The sequence below is a fragment of the Pongo pygmaeus genome, chromosome 13, assembly GCF_028885625.2.
Source record: "Pongo pygmaeus isolate AG05252 chromosome 13, NHGRI_mPonPyg2-v2.0_pri, whole genome shotgun sequence".
NCBI classification, from domain to species: domain Eukaryota; kingdom Metazoa; phylum Chordata; class Mammalia; order Primates; family Hominidae; genus Pongo; species Pongo pygmaeus.
Window position 1 is genome coordinate 23,289,104 of NC_072386.2, and position 14,765 is coordinate 23,303,868.

Sequence of the window (14,765 nt, forward strand, 5' to 3'; positions counted from 1 at the left end):
GGGCTAAAGGAGACCCCACATGGTCATAGTCTTCTGACACAGGCTAAAGGCTAGAAATGGTTTTCCTTTTTACTGGACCCTCTTGGCCCAAGTCAAATGGCTGTAAGGACAGCTAAACCTCCTTACAGGGCCCAGGCCATGTTGATCAAAGTTAACCTGGCTTTTCTTATAGCTCCTTAAGAGACTTAGGGATAGGGCAGTGTCCCACAGAGCCCTGGCCACTGGACACCAGGGCAGGGTAATTTCTTTTCCAAATCTCAGTGGACTTTTAACAATCTGAAGCAAAGCCAAGAACTGAGAGCAGGGTTCTAGGCCTTAAGGGAGAGTAAGTAAGTATGAACAGGTATACCTGTCTTTTGCTTGTCATCAACTGAACATAATCTTGATTGGCAGTCAAAAGCTATGGTAGAACATGTGACTAGTGAGTTTTGGGGTGTCATGAGGTAGGCTGGTGGATCCAGGGCTACGCATCTGCTCCAGAAAAGCCCAACCAACCATTCACCTTGTGTCAGGTCAGAAGCCAGGGACTAGCCAAGGGCCATAGGAAGGAGGCAGATCTCCTGTTGGCCAACCACAACTGTGCTCCAATCCAGCAGGCAGGAAGCTCAGGGCCTAGAAGTGTTGCCCAAGGTACTACAGCCTCTCTTTTCACTCCTAAATCGCTGCTTCAGATCAGTTAAATAAGGAAATAAAATGGCTAGTCAGGTCATTGTGTCAGAACCAGCCTAGGGTCACAATCTACTTTTTCTGCTTTTGGCCTCTACAATTGAGAGCGATAGTCCTGTCATAAGATGGGACCGATACTCCTATTAACCCACAGCTTGGGACCTTATCTAGAAAAAAGGTAAGTGTCTACAAGTAAAATTAGGACTTTTATTAAACAGGGTGATCTGCCTGATCCCTACTATTAGCAGAAGTTAGGAAAACAAATGACAGTGAAAATGTTTGCCTAAGGAAAGCAGCAGAGCACCCCTCAATCCCTCACTGACCTACTCGTATCAGCTCCCGTTTTCAGAATCAAGTTTAACAAATGGCTACGTCTATAAGGAGCTTGAAGGGATTGGGGATACACCAGGGAGGTGAGTTAGAAAGGCAGACTCCCCAGTTTTGGTTTTCGTCTAATTTTTCAGCTGAGCCCTAGCGTAATCTGCAAGCGTAACAGTGATAATGAGACCACTTTTTAGTTTTCTTTAACACAAGGTAAAAAAAGAAGAGGGTCATTTCATGGGGAAGTAGCAATACAGGTATTTTATTTCACATTTTATTAGTAGACAGATGATGGGCAGAAAAAGACAAAATAAACCACTAAAGGGGAAGTCAACACAAAATCCATCAGATAATCTTTGCTCATAAGTTAAACTGAAGAAAAACATCTACAATTTCAGCTAAAACTATTAAAGTCAGGTGTGTCCTGCTGGTTTCAGAATAGTTGAAAATTGCATCTGAATCCTTTTAGTTGTAAATGTAAACCTTGTTTATCAGGATGGGAGGGGTGGAGAGTTCCTTTTCAGTGGAGAGCTGCACATTTCCCCTTCCAATCAGTTTCTTACAATATGTGCCCCAAACGTAAGGAAACCAGCAAGTTAAGAAGCAATTTGCCAGGGTAAGGGAAAGAAGGTTCTACAAAAAAGTTTGACTAATAATTAATAGAAAATAACTCTGGAATGATAAAAGGAGAAGGGGGGAAGACTGAAAGAATCAACAGCGGAATCATATACTTTCTCCACCCAGCCTCAAAATACACAGAACTGAAGAGCATCTGGTGAGGCCTCAATTAGAATGAAAAGGAATCTAAAAATGCAGGATTTTGAGTTCATGTCACACCAAATAATAAGCAAAATTGTACGTACATGGTTCCGGATTGAGCCTGAGACCTCCACTCCCAGAAAGGGAAAAAAAAAAAGAAATTACAAACTCAAGTATTTTCCACAGGGATGTGTTCTCAGGGACAGAGCTCTGGAACCAGCCTCTGGGTTTCATTAAGTCAGTCTAAAATACCAGAATGTCCACCTGCTAGCAAGAGACTTACCCAGTCTTCTGGAACTGATTGTACTCATCAGAGGCAAACCCAGCCCTTGACACTTAACACCTCAAAGGGCTGAAAGGTACAACCTCCACTTGGCGCTCTGGCTCCCTGAGTCAATGTGTAACAGGCCAACAGGGCCTGATGGAACAGAGCTGTGCAGCACAGCACCTCCCGCAATGCCAGGGTGCTGGGGCTGCCCTGGGGGTGAGATGCTTTAGCAAAGGGGAATGAAAGGCTTAAGTTTAGGGCTCCAAGAGAATAAGAAAGACCAAGCTACTGGCTGTAAACTTGCATGGAGGTTTGGGGGCATTTTTGGGGAGGTAAATCAGAGCACTGTGAGAGGCTTTGGCTCCACAAGATTTGCAGGTTAATCTGGAAGCATTACTTACAAAGTATGGGGAGTAAAAAGGTAGTTCCAACATCTTTTTATGAGAGTTTGTAATCAGGTAACTTGACAATGTATTACAAAGCTGTTCTGTTCCATGGATCTGACTAAAACCACTAGATTCTGGGCGCAAGTAGCAACCCTGGCCCTGTGGAGATCACAGAGATTCTGGGACCAGGCTCAACAGTGTCCCCTAAGAGCCTTGCTTGTTAAACAGTCCCATTTCATACCAGACCAAACTAGAGGCCGGGAAGGGCTGCTGGGAAGAAGTCATGTGTTTGGGAGTTTGAAGAGTGAAAACCCTGAGATCAGAATGGAAGGAGGAGCTAAGGAAGTAATCGTCACCTACTCTGGCCGTCCTAGGATCCCTCCTGCCCCTGTCCCTCATCTGCCCTTTGGTTCTTTCTGAGTTACGAGCCAAAGGAGGAGTTGACACTAGTGCCCAGGGGTCTGAAATAGGACTACAGTCAGTCCTTGCTGCATTTTCCTTCTGAAATCTGATTTTACGTTATAGCGGTTTCCTCCAAATAATGCCCTCCTATGATCTGGTGCACCCCCGTAACAACCAAAAATTACCTTCAAGTTCTGAAGTCCCCTGGATGGTGAAGGCTGCTGGATCTCAATATTGATTGAAGCAACACAATTGAGATCTGGAAAATCAAAAGCTGCAGCGAGTGCATCACAGGAAGATCTAGCCTTATCTGGCCTAAAAACTGCCTGCAGTCAACTCCCTCAGCCCTGCCACAATTTCTATGCACAATTCTGCTTGCGCTCCACAGCCTAAGTATGTTGAAAGGAGAAAAAAAGTCCAGATCACGTCCAATGAAGAAAGCGGTAACTCATCTCACACACATCCAAGTTTTTCACTATCAGTATAAGCAGCTCGATGAAAACCGAAATCTTAACACATGCACCTAGGATTAATACTGAGTAATTAAAAGTGGCTACTTAAAAAACAAAAACAAAACGTCATGGTAAGAGTGTATTTTTGATGGGAAGGCCATGCTAAATCTGTAAAACAGATGTTTCCTCTCCCAACAGTGGTCACCAGTAGTTTCAACTTTTTCCCCCCAGTAGCATCAACTTAGCATAGTGATTTTTAAGTCTGCTCCCACACACACTCATCCCAACTTCCCCACTTGCCCCACTCCCTGGGGGGAAAAATAACCCTGCCTTTAAAATAAATAGCAACCAAGTGCTCAGTTCTATGTAAAGTATGAATATTTATTTTAGGCTTTCGATCCCAATCGATTTCAAAAAACAAAGTCTGATTTCTCTCCTCAGAGCAGCTGAGGCCTCCATGTTACGATGGTTTCATGGAGATTGAAGGAGCACATTTCATCAGGCTTAGCACAAAGTCCCTGACGCCCACCATGTCCCAGCCTTAGGAAGGGAAAGAAACAGAATTCACCACCATGGGGCTGAACGAATGCACACACACTAACGTAAATGAGCAGCTAAACCTTGGCAAATTTGCTTTTTTTTTTTTTTTTTTAAAAAGTTTGTTTTGTGGGTTTTTTCCATTTTCTTTTGCTACCCAGTATATGCAGCACTTGTGAACTCCCAACAGGTTCCCAGCTTTAAACACATTAAACATCTTGAAAGACTATTGAATTCTTCAAGAATCTAAAAACAGACCAAACGTGTTTTGCTGTGAACATTCTGTAGAGACGAAGTGAGGCGGGAGTTTGGGTTGATGTTTGTTTTTTTAAAAAAGAATCAATATAGTGATGGAAGGGTAAAGAATGCAAGAATTCAGACATTCTGTGGAGGGTTACTCTCTCTCCATTAAAGGTCCATAAAAACCAAACTGAGATCCATAAGGGGAGTCAGCAGGAGCTGTGTGTGTTTCCCCACCCGCTGTGAATAGGTTTTTGCTGAGGGGCCATGGCCAGGTCCCCACTTGCTCCCCTCCCTTTGGCCTGAGACGGCAGGGCAGTACAGGGGCACTGAAGGAGCGCGTCACGACTCCTCATTCCCAGAATCATCATCATCGTAACAGTCGGCATCTTCCTCCTCCTCATCTTCATCATCAATGTCGTCATCATACAAGTCGTCGTAAAGCAAATCTGAGCTGTTGTCATTGGAAGGCACTTTAGTTTTGATGCAGTATTCCGCCAGGGTTGTGGGGACCTTCACTCCATCCTTTTCTGCTTCGGCCTTAGTGGCTGAAACTTGTTTCCTGAAGGGAGGGTGACACAGAAATTGTTTATCGTAAGTCTTAAGACAGATTTATAATTGGCCTTAAATAATCAATATTACTTATGACTCAGCTCTCCAAACTTCAGTACCTGCCTGAAAGCATCTGACAGATACCCTGTACTACACCAAATGCTTTCAACCCATTGGGTACAATTTTGAAGTAAACTTTGACTTTTTAGGGGGGGAAATAGACTGTTAATATCAAGGGAGTTTAAAGCAGTGGATCAGTTATAGCCAGAATCACCTCGTCAACTGGCTGTCCTCCGATTCATGTAAGGGCCAATAGGTCGGCAACTTAAGAATCAGAACAGGTATTGACTTAGTGGGCGGAATGTCATGCTTTGTTGTTTGCATGTGTGAAGCACAGGGATAACTGCCAGAATAAGAATAGATAATAGAAGGGCTAATACACCTCCTAGTTTCCTGGGGCTAGATCATAAAGATTGCATATGTGAATAAAACATGCCACTCTGGTTTAATGTGGGGTGGGGTGCTTAGGGGATTGGCTAGGGTATAAGAGTTTTGGCCTAGTCACCTCACCACCAAACTCAAGTGCCCCAACAATTGTTAATTTAATTATCCTCTTAATTTTCACTGATAGTAAAATTCAAATGCCTATGCCAGATTCCAGTGTCTTGCACGACCCACTCTTCCCCACCCAAGACGGAGTCTTGCTCTGTCACCCAGGCTGGAGTGTAGTGGCGCGATCTTGGCTCACTGCAACCTCGATCTCCCAGGTTCAAGCAATTCACCTGCCTCAGCCTCCCAAATAGCTGAGATTACAGGCTCCCGCCACCCCACCTGGCTAAATTTTATATTTTTAGTAGAGATGGGGTTTCACCATGTTGGCCAGGCTGGTCTCGAACTCCTGACCTCATGATCTGCCCACCTAGGCTTCCCAAAGTACTGGGATTACAGGCGTGAGCCACTGCACTCGACCACATGACCCACTCTTACATTTTCTCCAGCCCTTCAACACGTTCACCCTGGTCTTTTTTTGGAATCTCGGACCCACCTTGTTGATTTTTCTGTCTGGACCAGTTGCTCTTCCCCTGCCCCACACATGCCTGGCTCCTTCTTGTCACTCAGAATCAAGGCCTCAGATATTAAGGCTTAAATATCACCTTAGAGAAGGCCTGGCCTGACAACCCAATTTAAAGCAGCCATCTAGTCATTCTTTCACATTATCCTACTTAGCACTATCTAGTATTTTTTGCTTGCTCACTCTTCTGTCTCCACATATTTGAATGTGAGCGTAAACGTCTTTCTTAGTCCCATTTCCCCAGTCAGTGCCTAGCACATAGCCTGGCACATAAGAGGTGTGCAATAAATACTGATTGTATGAATGAACAGAGCAATAAATTGTTTCCTTCAACAATCATAAAAATTTGAGTCATCAAGACTAGACCACTCTTCCTGGTCTTCCTAATGTCAATCTCTTAGTTGTGCTTGAAGCTTTTCTTCTGTTACCTTGCTTTGAATATTAATGGTCCTGAGGCTTCTGGGCTTCAATCTCCACACTCTCAGCACTCTCCCTGGGACATCATCTCTGTTCCCATAATTTTAACCACCACTCCCTTTATGCTGACAGCTCTTGGCTTATATAAACAAATGCCTTTCGGAAGCCTCTGTCCTGATGTTCCATATGCAGAGGTAGACTACATATGCATTTTCTACCACTATGGACAGTTTCTCCCATTTTACTTCTCTGAATAAATGAGCATTGCTTCTTAAAATAATAAATCTCACTCCAAAGACCTATTGCTTTACAGCTTAAATATTTTTATATCTGTCCCCTCATCCCCATTACTACTACCTCAGTTTAGTCCATGTTGGTCCCCTGGCCAACTGTTTGATTTTTTTTTTTTTGAGACAAGGTCTCCCACTGTCACCCAGGTTAGAGTACAGTGATGCAATCTCAGCTCATTGCAACCTCTGGCTCCAGGGCTCAAGCAATCCTCCCACCTCAGATTCCCAAGTAGCTGGGATTACAGGTATAAATAAGCCACCTCTCCTGGCTAATTTTTCTGTAGAGATGGGATTTTGCCATGTTGCCCAGGCTTATCTCGAACTCCTGGGCTCAAGCGATCTGCCCGCCTCGACCTCCCAAAGTCCTGGGATTACAGGCGTGAGCCACTGTGACCAGCTGACTTTTTTTTTTTTTTTTTTTTTTGAGACGGTGTCTTGCTCTGTTCCCCAGACTGGAGTGCAGTGGCGCGATCTCAGCTCACTGCAACCTCTGCCTCCTGGGTTCAAGCGATTCTCTTGCCTTCAGCCTCCCGAGTAGCTGGGATTACAGGTGTGTGCCACTATGCCCGACTAACTTTTGTATTTTTTGGTAGAGACGGGATTTCACCATGTTGGCCAGGTTGGTCTCGAACTCTTGACCTCAGGTGATCCACCCACCTCAAAGTGTTGGGATTACAGGTGTGAGCTATCACACCAGGCAGCCAATTCTTTTATCAGAACTCAAATAGCATCACCTCTTCCCTCCCAAAAATACTTAAGTGGTACCCCATCACTTCTTAGATTAAGAACCATATTCTTATCATGACTTCAATGTCTTTGAAGACCCTGGTGCCTCTCTTGCTTAATTTTCTAATATTTCCCACATCAGAATTTACACTCAAGCATTTGAAATTCCCTTAACATGTCATGCTATTATACTCCTGTATTTTAGCAAACATGGGTGTTTTCCCTTTTTTCACCTGAAAAAGTATTGGTTATAAGGAATTATCTCTGCTAGGAAATCTATTACTTATATATTTTTCCCAGTGTATCTTGTTTAGGCTTCTATACGTATAATACTACATGGTCATTTGTTTTCAAATGCTAATAAAGTGAGCTCCCTAAGGAGACAGGCTATGCCTTAATGAGTACCTGACACAAAGCTGTTGCTTAGTGTCAGGTACTGCACTAGGTCATTAAGGAATAGATAGAATGAGATAAACGGACCCTTAAACAAATTAAGAAATATATAGAAGTACCTTGGGAATATGTATACCTAAGCTTTCCGATCTTTCAATCCTTAGTACACTCCCACTCCTCTAAATTTCTGTAGGATCTTACTGTTTCTACTAATTATCTTCAATGTTTGGTACACATCAGTCACCTAGGTGAGATATATATACACACAAAGATGCCCAAACTCTGTCCTTGTAATCCCATAAAAGACAGCTATTGTTTAGGGACAGTTTAAAAGTGATCCCAATGGGCAGAAAACTTAGAACTGCTGATTTTATATTACTCAGCAGTCACCTCATGTGCTTTCCCAGCATTGTTTTAACTTTCTTCATATCACATGGTCTCAAGCCAACAAGATTTTATTCTTATTTGTATAAATGCCAATGCTTAGTAAACTCCTATGCACAGAGGAAGCTGTAACTGTATTTGGGGTCTCTATTTTAAGAAATAAAAATGTAATATCAAGGGGGGTTGAGGCCAGGCATGGTGGCTCACACCTATAATCCCAGAGCTTTAGGAGGCTGAGGCAGGAGGATCACTTGAGGCCAAGAGTTCAAGACCAGGCTGGGCAACACAGCAAGACCTCATCTCTACAAAAATAATAATAGAAATTAGCTGGGTGTGGTGGTGCATGCCTATAGTCTTAGTTACTTGGGAGGTTCAGGTGGGAGGACTGCCTGAGCCCAGGAATTTGAAGTTACCATGTAATCACACCATTGCACTCCAGCCTGGGCAACAGAGTAAGACCATGTCTGTCTCTTTAAAAAGAGGTGGAGGAGGCTGAGCGCAGTGGCTCATGCCTGTAATTCCAGCACTTTGGGAGGCCAAGGCGGGTGGATCATGAGGTCAGGAGTTCGAGACTAGCTTGGCCAACATGGTGGAACCCTGTCGCTACTAAAAATACAAAAATTAGCTGGGCATGGTGGTAGGCGCCTATAATCCCAGCTACTCGGGAGGCTGAGGCAGGAGAATTGCTTGAACCCAGGAGGTGGAGGTTGCAGTGAGCCGAGATCACGCCACTGTACTCCAGCCTGGATGACAGAGTAAGACTCCATCTCAAAAAGAAAAAAAAAAATTAATCAGAAACAAAAAAAAAGAGGTGGAGGGTAGGGGAAGTGTAGGGTTTGTATTTATTGCAAATTTCTTGGGTACTATTATAAGAACCTGATGTCCTAAGAGATTAAAGGTTAAGCTTTTTTCCATTTTATACAGAGGAGAAAGTAAAAGACCCCAAAAATTATCTGATAAATGGTCCCATGAGTAGATTCCAAGTCCCCTGAATCTTATTCTAGGGCTCTGTTATACCATACATTAGTGTTGCTGATAATGAGGATTTCCAAAAGATCCTTGCTGCTATGGTCAGGAATGCCAATAAACTGGAAGGCTTTATTTATTCCATTTTTTTTTTTTTTTTTGAGATGGAGTCTCGCACTGTCGCTCAGGCTGGAGTGCAGTGGTGCGATCTCAGCTCACTGCAACATTCAACTCTTGGGTTCAAGCAATTCTCCTGCCTCAGCCTTCTGAGTAGCTGGGATGACAGGTGTGCACCACCACACCTGGCTAATTTTTGTATTTTTAGTAGAGACAGGGTTTCACCATGTTGGCCAGGCTGGTCTCGAACTCCTGACCTCAGGTGATCCGCCTGCCTTAGCCTCCCAAAGTGCTGGGATTACAGGCATGAGCCACCGCGCCCGGCCAGAACCTAGAAGTTCTGGTTCCTAGAAAATCAGGTCTGCTACTGCCTTACCTTCTAGTGGCTGTTCTCTCAGTAAATAGCAAAGTTCTTTAGGCTCAGGCAGAAATCTTCTCTTCCCACACTATAAATCTAATAGAGGAAAATTATCCTGGAATGGACAGGATATTTAAGTTTGATTTAAACCCTTGGTTCCAGAATATATTTTGGTTTTGTATAACTTGAGGTAATAAAAAAAAAAAACCTTACCTAATAATTTCAGCATATTCTTTGTCTTTTCCTTTACTGTCTCTCCATTTCCTGAACATAACTGAAGCATCGACATTGGCTGGGGAGAAGGTGTTGGGCTCATTAAGCAGTGAGATTACACTTAATAGGATAGTCCTAGAAACAGGAAAAAAGGATCAGCTATGAATACCCATATTTACAGTATTTAAAAGTATTCTGCTTTTTAAGATAGTACAATCAGATTTCAAATTCTCCCTCCCTTAAAATTTTTCTGATACAATTAAATTTAAGACCTTGTGGGAATAGAGATATAAATTTTTTATTGATAGTTTTCATAAAAGGCATTTAAGAAAAATAAAAAAAATTTTTTTTTTCAGTACTAAGAAACAAGCTGCTAACTTGTAGGCAAAGCAGAGGAAATCTGTGATTCTAAGTCTAAGGTGATGCACAAGGCATAAAAATGAACTTGATAGAAGGCCCTGTTTCAACTGGTCACATGTTCCAACCTACAGAAAGCAGATGTCTTAGAAGCTTTCAAGTACTGTTTATTTTAAAAATTACAAATTAAATGGCATGGGGGAAAAAGCTTAAAATATTTAGTTTCAAGGCAATCTTGATGTGGGAGAGGGTAAAAATGATGCTATTCTATATAACCAGGTTTTTTTTTTTTTTGAGATGGAGTTTCACTCTTGTTCCCCAGGCTGAAGTGCAATGGTGTGATCTCGGCTCACCGCAACCTCTGCATCCCAGGTTCAAGCGATTCTCCTGCCTGCCTCAGCCTCCCGAGTAGCTGGGATTACAGGTGCCTGCCACCACGCCCTGCTAATTTTGTATTTTTAGTAGAGATGGGGTTTCTCCATGTTGGTCAGACTGGTCTTGAACTCCTGACCTCAGGTGATCCGCCCTCCTCAGCCTCCCAAAGTGCTGAGATTACAGGCATGAGCCACCACGCCCAGCAGTTTTTTTTTTTTTTTTTTTTTTTGACAGGGTCTCGCTCTATCACCCAGGCTGGAGTGCAGTGGTGCCATCTCAGCTCACTGTAACCTCTGCCTCCTGGGTTCAAGTGATTCTCCTGTCTCAGCCTCCTGAGTAGCTGGGATTACAGGCATTGTACTACCACACCTGGCTAATTTTTGTATTTTTAGTAGGGACAGGGTTTCACCATGTTGGCCAGGCTGGTCACGAACTCTTGGCCTTAAGTGAACTGCCCGCCTTGGCCTCCCAAAGTGCTGGGATTACAGGCATGAGCCACCGCACCTGGCCCTATATAACCAGTTTTTATTGTGGCCTCTTAACCTGAAAAACAGTGCTACATCCAAATGTATTTTTTCCATACTTGAAGGAAGACAAGAGTAATGCAGGAGAATGGAGGAAAAGTAGAATCCTTCAAACAGAAGAACTAGAGTCTCTGAATAATAGAAATCTTTATTCAAAAGTATTTACTATGTACCTACTGTGTGCCAGAGGCACCAAGTGAGATGCTGGATGTACAATGGTGAGCAAGTTAGATGCCATCCCTAGTCTCCCATGGCTTACAAATCTAGTGGATGTTACAAACGGCCAATTTTCATCCACAGATAAAAATTAGACATTCCAAATAATCAGGGAATAAAGTTTATGTTAGAAAGCATAATAGGGGCCGGGTGCAGTGGCTCACACCTGTAATCCCAGCACTTTGGGAGGCTGAGGCAGGCAGATCATGAGGTCAGGAGTTCGAGACCATCCTGGCCAACACGGTGAAATCCCGTCTCTACTAAAAATACAAAAATTAGCCGGGCGTGGTGGCAGGCGCCTGTAATCCCAGCTACTCGGGTGGTTGAGACAGGCAAGAGAATCGCTTGGACACGGGAGGCGGAGGCTGCAGTGAGCTGAGATCGCGCCACCGTACTCCAGCATGGGCAACAGAGCAAGACTCCATCTCGAAAATAAATAAATAAATAAAAGCGTAATAGGCTCCAAAACTGTTCCAAATTATTCCTAGGCCTTTTCCCCCTAAAAATTATGTGCATTAGGAGAAAATGGGAGGAAAAATGAAATTTCTCTATCTTTTCTCATTGATGAAAGGTTAGAGATTGTGTTGTTGCAAAATACCCTTTTGCTCCGGGCCCCAGGTCAAAAATAAAGGGAGGAAACCAGGCAATTAGATGTTTGATTTGTTGAAAACTTTTCCTTAAAAAGGTGAAGAATTTCTGTTACATGATTTATACAAGATTATGACAAAGGCATTTTCAAAGAAAACATTTCTACCTAATTAAAATCCATTGATCGCACATGCTCCTATTAGGTTAAGGATAACTCCTTGGCCTTCCTCCCTTAAGAGCTTTCTGGATTTCTTCAGTAATTACATTAAAAAGAATCAAAGAAGGCCAGGCGTGGTGGCTCACGCCTGTAATGCCAGCACTTTGGGAGGCCGAGGCGGGCAGATCGCAAGGTAAGGAGATCGAGACCATCCTGGCTAACATGGTGAAACCCCGTCTCTACTCCTGGGGTCAAGTAATAGTCCTGCCTTGGACTCCTTAAGTACTGGGATTTCAGGTGTGAGCCACTGCTCCTAGCCGGAAAAACAGTGCTTTTAAATTTTTATTTATTTATTGTTGAGATGGGGTTTCACTCGTTGCCCAGGCTGGAGTGCAATGGTGTGATCTTGGCTCACTGCAACCTCTGCCTCCCGGGTTCAAGCGATTCCCCTGCCTCAGCCTCCCAAGTAGCTAGGATTACAGGCGCGCACCACCACAGTTGGCTAATTTTTTGTATCTTTAGTAGAGATGGGGTTTCACCATGTTGGCCAGGGTGGTCTCAAACTCCTGACCTTAGGTTATTCACCCACCTCAGCCTCCCAAATTGTGGGACTACAGGCATGAGCCACCTTGCCCGGCCAGAAAAATAGGTTTAATTGTCTAGATCAGTACTGTGTACTAACAACTTTCAATGACAACGATGATGATGATGATGATGATGATGATGATGATAATGTGTAACCTATGCTGTGCAATACAGTAACCACTAGCCACATGCAGCTACTGAGCACTTTGAAATGTATCCTGCACAAATGAGGAAGTGAATTTTAATATTTATTTATTTATTTATTTAAAGACAGGGTCTCACTATGTTAACCCCGGCTGGCATACAGAGGCTATTTATAGGCGTGATCATAGCACACTACAGCCTCAAACTCCTGGGCTGAAGTGATACTCCTGCCTCAGCCTCCCAAGTAGCTGGGACTACAGGTGCGTGCCACTGTGCCAAGCTAGTATTTAATTTTAATTCAAATGTAAAGAGCCTCATGCAGTTAGTGGCTACCACATTGGACAACACAGATCTAGATGAATCCTATTACTTGAATTAAGACAAAATTCCCACAAGTAGTTTCACCAAGTTGGTTTTCTTACATCTTGTGTATTAAGATGATGTGTATATTGCGAAACAAATTTTTAAATGGTAAATCATCCATATCTAACAAAATGAGAAGTTCTAATTCCATGTCCTCCTAAGTTAAAAATCCAGGATGTTTTAAGAGGCACTGAGTAATATAGCAGACTAATATAGTGGTAACTGTCAACCCAGTAAGTTTTCTTCTGTCTGAAGAGCAGGATCTTTCTTCTGTCTGAAGAGCAGAATTTTTCTTTTTCTTTTTTGTATGGGGAATAATCTCCTTCTCCTACCATTGTGCCACACCTCCTATACAAACAACCTACCTACCCACAGCAGTAAGACATAAAACCAAGCAAGTGCTGAAAGGATTCCATCCCTCTTGTTACGGCGATGCATTTGAAGATATGCATGTGACCTAACCTGGGCCAATCAGGAGCCTGGTGGGAACTATTCTTGATTAGATGGACAACTGTGAGAATAAGGGAAAAAGCTGACAGAATTGGTCTCCTCAGGCAGATGGATGGATGTGAACTGAAAAAAAACTAAACTGCTGAGATAATACTGTTGGAATACACAAAACTGAATTTGAATTTAAGAACTATTTCAGGCCAGGCGCGGTGGCTCACACCTGTAACCCCAGTACTTTGAGAGGCCGAGGCAGGCGGATCACCTGAGGTCGGGAGTTCAAGACCAGCCTGATCAACCAATGTGGTGAAACCCCATCTCTACTAAAAATTAGCCAGGTGTAGTGGCACATGCCTATAATCCCAGCTACTCGGGAGGCTGAGGCAGGAGAATCGTTTGAACCCGGGAGGCGGAGGTTGCAGTGAGCCGAGATCGTGCCATTGCACTCCAGCCTGGGCAACAAGAGCGAAACTCTGTCTTAAAAACAAACAACAAAACAAAACAAAAAACTATTTCAACTGCCGGCTCATTTTTTTGTTTAAAAAATGAGTTTAAGTGTTTAAAATCCTTATTCATTTACTGTATTTTCTCAGGAGAAACAAGAGGTTGGGCTAGCAAAATAGACCCTGAGGGCTCATCATCCCCAGACTCTCGGTTCCTATAAAGAATAACTGTACTTCCCTTTGCTTTCCCCGCCCCTCCACAAGAACACACTGGTGCACCACCCTTCTCTACTCCACGTCTAGAGGAACAGATCTGATCTATCTCAATCCAGCAGAATACATGTTTAACATTTATTACAACAAAGAATAGACCTAGAGGGAATTTGGGATAAGAATGAGGGCCAGAGAGTTCTTAGTCTCTGTGGTTCATTACACAATTCCCACCGCCACCATTCAAAGAGTTAGGGATACTCCCAGAAATAAATGTGCTCCTTCTGCCCCTCTTTATGCCACAGCCAGGGAATAAGATAGGTCTTTTCAGGATAGAGGATCTAGGCCAAAAGAGAAAAATGCTAAGAAGAGAAAGGAAACACAGAAAAAAAGGACAGGCAAAAGCACCTCACTTCACAGTCTTCGGGTTCATATTTCAGATCCTTTTGCCTGCTTCAGTAATCTTTGGTCAGACGTTATTTAGCTATCTTGTTTTGAATAAAAAATAAGTTTGTAAACAATAAAAACCCTCAAAGAAAATGAAGACCAACACATCATATATAATATATATTACAGACTAGCCAACAGCAAATCAAGCTGTGAAGTTCTGCAGAGCTCATATGTGTTTAAAAGACAAAGCAAACTTGGGTCTCACCCGGCCCCCAGGCTCCAGTGCAGTGGCAGAATTACAGCTCACTGAAGCCTTGACCACTTGGGCTCAATTGATCTTTGCACCTCAGCCTCCTGAGTAGCTGGGACTACAGGTGCACACCACCATGCCTGGCTAATTTTTTTGGTAGAGATGGAATCTCGTCATGTTGCCCAGGCTGGTTTTGA

The 14,765-nt window shown here is 43.2% G+C and overlaps 1 protein-coding gene across 2 annotated transcripts in view; it reads right to left on the reverse strand.

Moving 5' to 3' along the window:
- Positions 1-1,220: 1,220 nt before the first annotated feature.
- The window catches only part of UBE2R2 (ubiquitin conjugating enzyme E2 R2), a 102,581-nt gene continuing 89,036 nt past the window's right edge, over positions 1,221-14,765 (reverse strand). Inside the window, exons 4-5 of one of the 2 annotated variants that reach the window (XM_054502808.2) lie at positions 9,520-9,654; positions 1,221-4,593 (exon numbers count right to left, since the gene is read on the reverse strand). In XM_054502808.2, the coding sequence (XP_054358783.1) occupies positions 4,374-4,593; positions 9,520-9,654 (355 nt within the window). In that variant the 3' untranslated portion in view covers positions 1,221-4,373. The remainder of the gene's footprint in view (positions 4,594-9,519; positions 9,655-14,765) is intronic. The other variant, XM_054502809.2, reaches the window with a different exon arrangement.